At 54.2% G+C, this 13,279-nt stretch overlaps 1 protein-coding gene across 1 annotated transcript in view; it reads left to right on the top strand.

Moving 5' to 3' along the window:
* The first annotated feature begins 796 nt into the window (after positions 1–796).
* The window catches only part of UBE2QL1 (ubiquitin conjugating enzyme E2 Q family like 1), a 39,290-nt gene continuing 26,807 nt past the window's right edge, over positions 797–13,279 (top strand). Inside the window, exon 1 of the mRNA XM_027073989.2 lies at positions 797–2,150. Within this exon, the coding sequence (XP_026929790.2) occupies positions 1,365–2,150 (786 nt within the window). The 5' untranslated portion in view covers positions 797–1,364. The remainder of the gene's footprint in view (positions 2,151–13,279) is intronic.

Here is a 13,279-nt window from a genome sequence, read left to right as displayed (position 1 = left end):
GCCCAGTTTGGGGGACGACTCGAAAGGCAGTGCTCGGCAGTCCCCTCCTCCTCCTTTCTGAACTCAGAACCCTCTGGAGTGGCGGACAGGAGGGAGGCCAGGCCGGCCGGTGGGGGTGAATCTGCGTAACGTTCACCCTTTAAAGTCCTGACTCGGGGCGCGGCGGGGGCCCTAGTCTTTAGGGGGATTGCGGCGGGCACGCTTCCCGCATCGTCCCCGCCAGGCCCCGATCCTTCATAAGGTCAGTCTTCATGAAAGCGTCCCCGCCGCCTGTCCCCCAGTCTCCGCCTCCGCCGGCCGGGGACTGCTGTGTGGGACACTGGGCTCCATCTGGTCCGAGGCGACCAATAAAACAGGTTGCTTTCTACCCTTCCCCGACACCCCTTCCCCTCCGGATTGCGCTAACGAGGTTAAGCGAGGTCGGAGGCTCGCGCCCGGGGGGGGGGGGGGCGGCGGCGGCGAGCCCGCATCCCCGGCCGAAGGCCCCTGAGCCCCCCGCCCCCACCCCCCCGCGACCCCCGCGGGCGCGCGCGCGCCCCCTCTCCCGCCGCTGTCCGCCGTCGCCCGGCTACCGCGGGCCGCTCGGCCCCGCGCCGCTGCCCCGCCGCCCGGCTCCCGGCCAGCCCGCCGCGCGCCGCTGTCTCCCCCCAGCGGCCGTGGCGTGTCGCCGCGGGAGCCGGGCGGCGGGCGGGCGGGCGGGCGGCGGGGGCGGCTCGGCGCAGGCAAGCCCGCGGCTCCGCCCCGCGCGCCCCCCCCACCCCGGCCGGCAGGGCCGCCCCCTCCGCGCCGCGCTCGGCTCAGACGGAGCAGCCGCCTCTGCAATGTCAGCAGCCGCAGCGGCGGCGGCGACGCGAGCGGCAGCGGCCGGGGCCCCGCGGTAGCCGCCAGCGCGGCACGGTCCGGCGGGCGCGCACGGCGCGAGCCCGCGGCCACCTAGCTGCCTCCGGGGCGCTGCGGACGGCTGTACGCGCCCCGGCGCGGCGCTCGGACTCCAGGCCGGTCCGGCCGCGGCCGCGCACAAAGGACCGCGGACGCCGGGCTCCCGGGGGCTGCGCCCAGGGACCGGCCGGGGAAGGGGGCGGGGGGGACGACCAGCCGCTGCCGCGTCCCCTCCACGCCTCCCCTCGCCTGGCGTCCGGAGCCCGAGCCGGAGCGGGCCCCGTCATATGACAGCGGCGACACCGCGGCCGGCGAGCGCGCGTGCTGCCCACTCGGCTGCGCCACGGCCGCCGGCGCCGGGGGTGGCCCGCGCCGCGCCCCGCTGAGCGCTCGTCCGTCGCCGCCGCCCCGCGCCCCCCGCGCCCCGACTCTCGGGCCCCGGGGGCAGGAGCCGAGGGGAGCCCCCCGCCGGCGCCGAGCCTAAAATGGCCACGCTGCTCCGCAAAATCGGGCTCATCCGCCTGCACAATCGGGACACCGAGGACCCCAAGCACCACCACAACCACCGCGGCGGCGGCGGCGGCCAGCAGAGCGCGTCGCTGCGCGGCAAGGGCGGTGCCAAGAGCGGCGGCCACAAGCAGCAGCAGCAGCAGCAGCAGCAGCCCGGGGGCGCGGGCGACGCGAGCCCCGGGCCCGGCAAGGGCAAGGGCAAGCGCGCGGCGGAGCCGGCCCCGCACGACAAGCCGCCGCAGCCGGCGGCGGGGGCGGCGGGCGCCGGGGGCCCCCGGGAGCGGGCGGCGGGCGCCAGGGCGGGGCCGGGCCCGGCGGCGGCGGCGGCGGCGGCGGCGACGGCGGGCGGCAGCCTGGTGCCCGCGGCGCGCCAGCAGCACTGCACGCAGGTGCGCAGCCGGCGGCTCATGAAGGAGCTGCAGGACATCGCGCGCCTCAGCGACCGCTTCATCTCGGTGGAGCTGGTGGACGAGAGCCTCTTCGACTGGAACGTGAAGCTGCACCAGGTGGACAAGGACTCGGTGCTGTGGCAGGACATGAAGGAGACCAACACCGAGTTCATCCTGCTCAACCTCACCTTCCCCGACAACTTCCCCTTCTCGCCGCCCTTCATGCGGGTGCTCAGCCCGCGCCTGGAGAACGGCTACGTGCTGGACGGCGGCGCCATCTGCATGGAGCTGCTCACGCCGCGCGGCTGGTCCAGCGCCTACACCGTGGAGGCCGTCATGCGCCAGTTCGCCGCCAGCCTGGTCAAGGGCCAGGTAAGGCGGGCGGGCCGGCGGGGAGGGCGGGGGCGCGGGGCGCCGGGCGGCCGCTTCCAGACCCGCCTCCGACGGGGCGACGCTGCGGGGGCCCCAGCGCCGTCCCTCCGGGTCTCCGGTCTCCGCGGGCGCTCGCGCGCGCTCGCTCGCTCGCTCGCTCGCTCGCTCTGCGCCTCTCGCCACCACCGTTCGTCCTGTGTCCCGCTTCCCCACCCCCGCCCCCGTGCCCGGGGCTCGGCTCCCTTTCTTCCTCCACCCCCCACCCCGTTCCTGCTGCGCCTCACCCCTCCCCGTCTCCCCTCGCGCCCCACCCCTCCACCCCCTGCCCTTGGTGGCCTTCTCCACTCCGCACATCCACCTCTCTCCTGCCCCCTTTGCCCCGGTGCATAGGCCGCATCTCCTACTCCTTCTCCCCCTTTCCTCCTTCCCAGCCCCCCTCCATCTCCCTGACCCCTCTCATTTCCTCCCCCCCATCTGTTTCTCCCCTTCTCGGAAACCCCATAATCTCCTGAAGGTGGAACTTTAGGGGTACCTCGCCACCGGAACGCCCTGCTCTGCCCCCAACACACACACACACACACACACACACACACACACACACACACACACACAAGGATCTTCCCAGCAACATCTCAGGTGGGTGCGCCGCAGGGGTGTGGGGTGCCCTGCGGAGGGCTGGCCTGCTGGTGAACCTATAGCCCTGCTCTGCCGGCTCCTTCTGACAGGCATCTAGAGCAGAGGTGAAAATACTGCTCTTGAGAAATTTCACTGGAGCAGCCAAGGTGTGGGTTGAGTGGTTCCTTAAGTGTCAAGGCCAGACTCTGTCAAGGAAATGCCTGGCGCCTACCTGCCCCCTTCCGGAACCATCACCTCTGGGGCAGGTGTTCAAGGTCCGGGTCTCTCCGAGACCTGTTTCTTCCCTGGGTTTCCTGGTGCCTCTGCAAGTTAAATCCTTTCTCAGGGCTAAAGATTTTTAACTAAGTAGTGAACTCCCCCAGGGGGTAGAGGCGGGCAGCTCCACGCCTGAGGACCCCAGAGCAAAGAATGAATGCGTCTTCTCTGAACTGTGTTCCCACCTGGCTCCAGACAGGGGCATGATGGTTTTATCTTGCCACACTGCATGCTCTTGATGATGCTCGAGTTGATTGATATTTTCCCGAATCAATATGAAGCAGTTGATAAGACCCTATTTTTGTATGGGCAGTTGTAGATTATGGAGAATCGTTTCGTTTAGAAGACCCTGAATGACCTCGATTTGCTCATTCTACAGCCAGCATATCAGAAACCACCAGTCCTCTGTCACCTGCCTCTGTCCCTTTCACGGCAGGATCTTTTCACACTAATCAAATAATGCTTGTTCACTGCCAAGTTCACCAGAGGTAGAGCCCCTGGGATTCTACTCGAATAGCGTCCTGACTCCAGTGGAGGAGCACTTCCTGCTTGCCCCTGGTCTGTTGTTACCAAGTACCATCCTGCCGGTCTGTCTTTTCTGGGATTCATTCGGTTCCACTTATTTCTTGAGTTAGGAAAAGGATGCATATGACAGCTCTGGAGAGACATCTTTAACTGAAAGAGGTGTAATGCTTTTGTGTCAGAGGTTCATGCTGACTCCTTTCCGTTCAGCGCTGCCTCTGATGTAAGGTGCCTGAGATTTAAATACAAGCCACAGGAGTGGGGTGGGTGGGGGGAGGGGTCACCTTAGTTTATTTTTCCAACAGGATTTGTACAAATGATGTGGAAGAATATTCTGCAAAAAAAAAAAAAAAAGGCCTTTGTTATCTGTTTCTTAAATCATTGTGAATCAGAACTTTCTGGAAGTCTTTACTTTCATTCTCCACGGTGAGATGACTTTGGGGATCAGGGGAAGAGGAACGTCATCTTATAGAGCCACAGAATCATGACATTTTAGGTTTGGAAGAGATCCTAGAGGTCCCTTGGACCACAGCCTGCATTTTGAAAGGTGCAGGAAAATAAAGATTTCAAATGGGAAGTGAGGACGTTTCTTAAAAAGAGATACATCTTTGTAAATTACGTGGTTTCCACGTTTAAATTAATGTTGTGCATAATAATTGCATCGATGCCCGTGCACTTCTCTTAAAGTTCCTTGGGTATACGTTCCTTTCCTTCATGACCAAATTGAGCCTTACACACAGTTTGCAAGTTGCAAGATTATTGCTTTCGTTGTTGAAAATAATTGTCAACATTTTTACTGATTAATTTCAAACCTCACTTAATTGGACTCAGGGCCCTCCACCAAACCTGTTGTATTCCTATCCGTTCTAAATTCTAGTGTGTAAAATACCTGAACTAAAGGCAAGAACAGGGCAATGTATCAAATCACCAGCTCAACACCTTTGCCTTGTCTGTGCTGGCTTCAACACCCGAAAAGACACCAAAAGGGGATTCATGTCAACTATTCAGAATGCAACATACAAATAGGAGAAATGAAGCCATGTTGTTTCAAGATCCTGTGCGCAAAAGGATTCTAACAGTGTTTCAGGGACCTGAACATTAGCGTGCCTTTCTGTTTCGAGGTCCCTGCTTACAGGCTGCTTGGTGCAAATACTCTTTTCGTGGTGAAAGGTAACAGGCTTTGGCAAAGCCATCAAAACACCTGATGAGGTATTCGAAGACAGCCAGGACGGCCGAACCAATAATTAGTTTAGAGGAAAGAACTGTTCTACTCTAGTTAAATTCCCCTCTCTGTTGCCATTCCTTTTTTGGATTCGTGTGTCTTAAGAGACAAAGTTAAGAAAGGCTTTTTTCCCACTTGCATAACTGCTCAGCTTAACTTTCCAAATCGAGGGTGTACTAAGTTGACTTTCTTTCTGCACCTTCGGAGAAACCGTAAGACACTTTTAAAGGTTCCATCGGGAGTGTGAAGAAAAGGTTTGCTGAACGGTTTTGTGCATAAAATAAAAAGCTCGGGGTTATCGCAGGATACGATAAATTGAGTCATGTCACGAGACCTCTACCTAGTGGGCCCGCGTTATCCGATGTCTTGCGTGCTGCTTTATGGATTGTGGTGGTTTTAAGTGAAATCGATGTGCATTTCTTGTAGGATGTGTTCTTTGTAGACACAGTGAGACACATGCCCTGCTTGCTTATTGTCTATAACTAAGCCTTGTTCTGACCAAATGGAGACATTCTCAGTAATTCTTTTGGTTTTCCGCAATGAAGTGGAAAATTTCCAAACTTTTAAAGTGAACGGATGAAAATGTTGGATCATAATTTATATCCTTTATCATTTACCGAACCAAAAGAGACGCTCCCTGGCTCCAGGGCAGGATTTGCGACCTTCAGAAGCTGTAAGATGGTCCGGAAGTTCATTGCAGCGTGAGACCTAGCAGGTGGCCTCACACACAAGACTCCCCTTGCCAAGCTTTCCGAGTACAGACTCTGGAGACCTAGGCTCACTAGCACCAGCGTTGGAGGGCCCTGGTCGGGAAGCGACTCGGAGTTCCCTGGCTCACACACCAGGTTTGGAGCCTGGGATCACTGAATGATCGATAGAGACCCCCTCCTGGCAGTCCTTGGAGCAGAAGGGTCCCCAAAAGCCGTTTGAGGAGGCTCCAACTCAGCTTTCTGCTTGCACATCACTTTGCCTCCCGAGTGTCCCCTTTTCCAATCACTTAGACATTGCCAGGGGCAGGGAACCAGATGGCACTTGAAAGACTGTTCCTTACTCCTCCTCTGTTTTCCCAGAGCCAACCACACAGCTCAGCCCAACGTGCAGGCGATGCTCAGGATAATAGCAGCAGCTAACCTCACGGGGTGCTCTGTGCTAAGCCCCGGGCCAGCTCACACTTAGGCTGCGTCACCTCAGTTGGCACTAGTGTTTCCATGGTCCCCGTACAGGTGAGAAGACCGTGGCTCGGCACAGTCGGGGGAAGTCGATACCTCCTGTTCCAATTCTCGCGATGACTGGCAAAGCTCTGGAAACCGAGGATCCTCGGTAGTGAAGGCTGTCACGACTGGCAGAGTCCGAACGGGGGCCGTCTAAGCACCTGGCCGTCTCCTCCAGGCAGCGGTCTGCTGGGTGTGACCCGCGTGATAATCGTTTGTGGCCGCAGAGAACAGAATACCCAGGCAGGCGTCCGCAGAAGAATGAGAACAGCAGGACTGACACGGCCTCAGATCTTCGTGTTTGAACCACAAGCTGGGAAGCGATTCCAGGACAGTGATGTTTTGCCTAACAGAGTTAGTTTCTGGGCTCTTTGAACAAAGGAAGCTGGCAGGTGTCTCCACTTGTCAGAACGTGGTGAAAAAAGTAAAGCGCCCTGCAATTCAGCGGTGTGATGATCCAGGGCATCTCTGAGCTCGACCTTAGGACTTAAAGCTCTCTGCATCGTGCCACTGCGAATTGTGTGTGCGCACGCACACACACGCACAAATACAGCCTTCTTCAGAACTTCTTCTGAAGTGCAAAGTCTTGGAATAGCATTTGACATATGGCCGCAAAATCTCCAGGTCTTCTCAAAAAGAGCGATGAAGATCAACCACCGTTTCTTTGGGTCCTAAAGTGCTGTGGTTTCTAAGCTGGTGTAATCAACACACAGGGTTTGAAGCCCTATACCGCTGGCCAGGCAGCTGTCAGGAAGCACCGTGGACTGCGGGGGGCGGGGGGGGGCGGGCAGGGTGGCGCTGAACAACAGACATTGGCCGTTCTGGAAGGCAGACGTCTGAAATCAGGTGTCAGCAGGGTGGGGTTCTCCTGGGGCTGCGTGGGAGACTTTCCAGGCCGCTCTCCGTGGCTCTCGGACTTCTCCCTATGTCTTCACGTGCTCCTCCCACCGTGCACATCTGTGTCCTCGTTTCGTAAGGACACCGATCACATTGGCTGAGAGCCCACCCTAACGACATCAGATGGACTTGATTGCCTCCAAACCCAGTCACATTCCGAGGTGCCGGGGATTAGGACTCAGTATGGGAATTGTGTAGGGTCATGGTAGCAAACCAGAACAAGCTCAAATGGGGATTTTATAACCAGTTCAACCTCGTGTCTCTAGAGGCTTTTACTGGTTTGCAGAGTAATATAGGTGAGGCCGACTCCTGTGAACGCAAGGCCACACTGAGGAGGGCCCGGGAGGGCCACCTTGGGATAGAGCCAGTAGCCCTTATAGGGGGAAGTAGTGGGGGCTGGGGGGGGTATGTATGTAGAGTGTAAACTGTGATAACCAGGGGGCGGGTAAAGCCACGGGTTCACGAGCAGCATGGATTGGTGGGGAGTGCTAATGAGTCACTCTGTCTTTTTGTCCTGTGCCAAGTGTAGGTGACGGAGATAATTGCCCACCCAGGATGACTCTGCAGCTTGAGGTAGCCATGTGCTTGGCCGTTTGAAGAAAAAATAGCTTGTTCCGATATCAAGTAGGACGGGCAGGAGGACACAGACGGGACTCTGTATCCTAAAAATAGCGCTATGCCATTTGGCGGGCTCCCATAGCTGGATCCCTGGCGAGGGCGCAGCGCCGTGGCTGATGGTGCAGTTAAGAATAGTAGTGACTCACTTTACCCTGAGTTGTGGACTTTTGAGAATCTGAATTTGCAGGAAGAGAATGTAAATGCGTTTCTGTGCACACTTCTGACTTGTGGGAAGGGATGTGACAGGTCTGTGTTTCTCGTTAAGGGACAGGATAATTTGGGGGGGTTTCGTTCGTTGATGGAAAATGCCAACAAGTAACAACAATTCGAAGTTTGTTTTGAAGCCGGAGGCCCACAACCCAGAGCTCTGCCGTTTTTCATCCCTAGGGACAGGCGTGTGAGAGTCCACGCTTAGAAGTAAGGCGGCCTCGGTAGTAGTACGTTGGGGACAGCTAACAAACCCTCCGAGATGGCTTCCATGTTTTGTCTGGTTTTTAAAGCAGCCACTGAGAGTGGGTCCTTTGAGCCACATTTCCGATCTCGTGAACCTGAGATCTTTGCCAGGCTGATAAGGTAATGGGGAGGCGAGAAGGAGGGAGAGGGGCAGGTGGGGCTTCATTCTTCGCTGCCAGTGGTTCTCAGCGCCCTCGGTAAATTGGATGCCCTGGGAGGCTTTCAAGGATTCTGGTGCCAGAGCCCTCCCCTCAGGATCAGGCCCTGGGGATGGCTTGGAAAAACTCCAAGGTGATTCTAATGTGTGGCCAGGACTGAAAAAGCCACCCTGGGCCATGAGTTGCTCACCTTGTCCACGTGCATTTCCTCACCAGTGGCCACAGCAGGAGTGTCCGTGGCCGTGGAGGTAACTGTCTTACCTTCTCCCCTCCTGCCTTGTTGGACTCACTGTCCTGTGTCCGGCCTGGCTGAGCCCCCTGGGAGCCCTCCTCTTGTAGAGGAGGCCATCATAAAACCACGTCCTTCCTCCCTAAACCGAGGGGAGCATGGCCCCTGGAAAAGGAAGTGTGCTCGAGAGAGTTCACTGACCCATTAGACACAGCCGTAAGGGCTCAGGCACTCGGACTACCCAGAAATAACTAGTAGGAATCAACCAGTTCCCATGACACAGGTATTGAGTGCCTACTATGTACTAGACAGTTACCGGGCATACAGTGGTGCCTAAGACACGTGTCGAGTGCCTGCCATGGAGAAGTACCCAGTGGGGACAATGACAAACCCGTTCACGTTGGCCTTTGGCATGTCAGGCAGCCCCACAGTCATACCTTGGTTGCTGTTTGGATGAGCGCCCCTTTGTTGGGTATCCGTGGGCCTGACATCTGGCAGTGGCCCATGTGTGCCCTGGGGATGTGGGAGAGGTGGGGTCCTGGGGTCAGTGGGATCTTCGAACCTTCTGTGTGATGTTCTCAGAAGGAGCATTGTCCCCTGCAGGTGGGTGGGACTCTAACACTCAGGCTCGCTGCTTTCCCGAATGCTGTTTCATTGCCCGTAAATGGGACAATCAGGCATTCCCAAAACACACAAAGGAGTCGTTGTAACGGCAGAAATGTTTCCAGTAACGTCTACGCTTCCCTACCCAGTAAGTCAGCAAACTAAAAGGATTGTTTGCTCGTTTTTCATCATCATGCTTCATTCATTTGTTCACGCAGCACCCACCTACTGAGGGTCTACCTTGACTTGGCCATGGCAGCTATGTCACTCTTGGTGTCCCCAAGGCTTCCCTTCCCCATTCTTCATGCCATCCCTGGTCCTCCTCCTGGCCGGCCACTTCGGTGAGTCTAGGAGGGAGAAAGCAGTGTCGGGGGACCCAGGACCCCAGATTGAGAAAGTCGGGGGAAGAAGCAGATTTAGGAGCTAACAGGTGGCACAGGATGGGAAATGGAGAGCAGGGCGTGGCTATGGGAGCCGAGAAGTCACCTGACGAGCCCCTTCCCCAGCCGGCAGGCTTGGGCGTGGGCAGGGAGCAGAGAACTGGGACTCTGCCTTTTGTGTTTTCCCGCCTGCCTTTTCTTCTCTGCCCTGCGCTCCTGCCTCGTTAGATGCTTGTCATCTCCTGCTTGGACCCCTGCAGTTCCCCGTCCAGCCTCTCTGTCCCCGTCCTTCCTCCCTGCTGCTGCCTCCCTGGCTCCCCCAAGACGTAGGCCTGGCTCCAGCACCCTTCATGACGCCCCTTATGGAATACCCCTCAAACCCTCCCCACCTGCTGTGGCCTCCTAGAGGTCCGTCCTCCACCAGCCTCTCCCAGCCCCAGCTGCTGGTCCTATACATCCTTGCTTGGCTCCCGGGCCGCGCCCCCCACCCCCTGACATTCACCAGGTGAGGTCCAGCCGACCCCGATGCTCCAATTCCTCTGCAAAAAACCCTCTTCCGAAGCACTCACACTTTCTGGAAGGCACTCATTTCTGTTCTTATCCTGCTAGACTGCGTTTACGTATTACTCCCATCGCACAATACCAGACACATCGTGCGTGCCAAATAAATCGTTCGTCACACAACGTGCTTATCTCAGCAGACACCACCGTCCTTTCGCTTTGCCCCTGTTTGCAACACAACAGGAGTTGAACATGTGTTGGCTGCTTACCATGGACAGGCTGCCGTGCAGATGCCTTATGTTGGCCATTGGATTAAATCCTTGCAACAGCCTATGAGTCAGGTGCTATTTGTTCTTCCCATTTTACAGAGGAGGAGACTGAGGCTCGCTGAGGTTGAACCTGTGCCTAAGGCAGATGGCGAGTGAAGGGGAAAGCTGAGTTGGCATCAGGTAGTCCAGTGCCAGAACCACCAGCTTTCAGTGAGCTGTTGAGTTGGCAAGTGGAAGCCATCCCGGCCAAGTGACATGTGCAGTTTGGTCGTCCCACATGGGTCCCTGTGCACCTTTTAGAGACGCTTTTGCAATGATACCAAGCTTGGTTTTGCTACAACGCTCAGAATTGATCCACGAGGGAGGGATAACGTATCCAATCTACTGAATTACCAGCAAAGTTGGTCCAAATACGCTCAGGGTACGGATTGTCTGAAATAGGAGAATATTTTACATCTTTCAAAACTGTAGGAGAAAGACCATCATTGTTGCCTTCCTTCTACACAGAAAAAGGAAAGGCATTTTAAAATTTCTGAAAAACCCGAGAAAGAAATGCTTTTGGAACATAATTGCTACTCCGGTTTAAAAAATTACCACTTTAAAAATAAGTTCTGGAAAACACCATTTCTCCATCACAATATTTGGCAAGCAGTCCCAAGATGTTTTTTTAATTAAAAGTTCTTTGATGAGAGAGGTAAGGAAATACTATCTTATAATGGATTCGACTGCACTTTGGATTGAAATGTGTTCAACTTACTTGGAAATTGAAGCAAACATTTCCAGAAAAATATCAAGGTGGTGCTTTCTGTCTTTTGATCTTGAAGATCATACATTTCCAGAAATCAGAATGTGGAGTAACAGAATTGATTATTTGCGGGTTATAATAAAAAGCAGCCTTTACCATTTTACAAATTGGGACATTTTGCGCACGTAATTATTAAAAAAATTATTTTTACCTTGTTGACACATATGAATTAGGGTGAATTTTGAGTGTCAGGCTGGGTGCCCATTTTGCTCCCCAGGAGACACCAGTCAGGAATTGGATGTAAATGTACAAAATAAATATTAATTGCTGCAAGGAGTGATCTGGGTTGAGGTCTTTCACGATAATGACATCCACTAATTCACTCTATTTCCAGGCCAGGGAAAAGGAGAAATATTATGGAAGAAACTGGGAAATGAATCTTGTTACAAGCTTAAATTAATTGTAACTAGTGGAATATTACAAGCCTTTAAAATGTAAAACTTTTTAAAAAGTTATCAAACTACTAAATTAATCATTTCTTTAATCTCACTTTGTGCAAGGGGGCTGTTTCTCAGGGAAGCTTCTTCGCATGCAGAGAACATGTCCCTGGGCTGAGAGCCCCCTCCAGTCCCTCCGGGGGGGGTGGGGGTGGGAAGCATATCACACAGGTTAGGGTCCTGGGGAAGTGGCCTCCACCAGCCCAGAAGGAAGCCGCCCAGAGTGGCTGCAGAGATCCCCCGGCTCACAGATCTGCTCGTTTATTCTCTGATCACGTGTGCAGTGTGTATTAGGAAACATCATAATCTGAGCTCTTCAAAAACAGTTTCTCCAACTGTAGGATCAACCAGTAAAATTATTTAAAGCTTAAAGGAAATTATTATAATTCATAAATCAAACTAATCTAAAAAAAACGTGAGTTTGAACTCTGCTGGATTGAATTAGGATGATTTTTTTTTAAGTTATTTTATTTAAAGGGGGATCCTGGCATCTGCCTTTCTGTGGTTAGGAGAGATTGGCTATTCTCCCAGATCCATCGGAGAAGAACTGGAGCCCCCAGGAGCCCTTTCTGCCACCTCTGACCCTGACAAGGCCACCTTGAGGACTGCACGGTCCCTTGGCATCTGGGGAGGCCTGTGGACCCCTCCTCGGGGCAATTTTTTTAATGCACAAAAGAAAATTCCTAGGATTTCAAAGGAAATCAATTACATTTAAGTACAATTACCACATTTTTAAAAGTGATGGACTAAAATAGAAATTAAGAAGCACCTCTTCATGAACATGTTTAATATGGAAATCTAACGACAGATCTGATGACTCCTCTAATTGGAGGTAGTAATTAACGGCATTTCAAGATACCTATTCCAAAGGTAACGTGATTTTGTTTTTTTATCTCAATTTCTGTTGGTGACAGAGTCAAGGCTGTGGTTTGTTACCTCCCATCCTAATTAAACGATGTCCTGAATTGCAGTTAGGAGGTAGTGAAAATAAAGGCGTGTTTTCCATCCAAGCTTCTGTACCCTTGTACCCTCAGGGATACGTGGCCCCAGTTAAGAACTCCAGGTAGTTCGTGGCTGTCAATGTTGACGGCTGTCTTGGGAAAGCTCTACAAGCATATCATGCAGCTCGTGGCCAGAACCACTGGGGATGAGGCTTAGAAGTCCCAACATATAGTCAGCTCTCCCATCGTCCTGTTGGGATAAAGCCGTGGACATCAAGGTGAGGGAAGGGCTCTGATACCATCCGTCTTCCGGAACCTCCTTCCCTGCTGGGCAGGTGGCCACCTCCTTGGGCCTCAGGGACCTCACCTGAAGATAGAAAGTGTAATCCCATTCCGCAGGTGAATCGTGACGCCCAAAGGAAGTGATGTTCCAAGTGCCACGCACAGAGGGGGCCATCAATAGATGTTCCTTCTTTCGAAGAAGTAGAGTGGGCAGTGAAATAAACACACAAGGAAACTGTCACCAAGGACCCAGAACTGACTCACGTTTAAATCCATTACACGAAGGGATAAGCTTTCACAGCTGTTAGCATTTCAGGGCTATGTTGACATCCAGTTGGCTCGAATTTTTTCATACCTGACCACGATTTTACAAATACTCACAAAAGTCTCAGGGTAGCTTGTCTTTTTCCCCCTCTCGGAGCCGCTGCCTCTTACTGTGTCACTGCCTCTGTTGGCTTTGCATTGTCAAGTCCTTGTACTTTGCCAGGATCTGGTTTCTGACAGTAACCGTGACTCTGTATCTGTATAGTCCAGCCACAGATCAGAGGCTATTTTTCACCTTTACAACTTTGCTCTCTCAGGAATCCTATTTGTTAGCGTATCTTTACATTAGCTTAATTTTCTTTGCTGCTGCTAAGTCAGAAAATTACGTGTGAGAATATTGTTACTGAATACGTTTACTTTCACCCTATCTCCGTGCACACCAAATG

This window comes from Acinonyx jubatus, chromosome A1, assembly GCF_027475565.1.
Source record: "Acinonyx jubatus isolate Ajub_Pintada_27869175 chromosome A1, VMU_Ajub_asm_v1.0, whole genome shotgun sequence".
Taxonomy (NCBI): domain Eukaryota; kingdom Metazoa; phylum Chordata; class Mammalia; order Carnivora; family Felidae; genus Acinonyx; species Acinonyx jubatus.
This window is presented reverse-complemented; position numbering and strand designations above follow the sequence as displayed.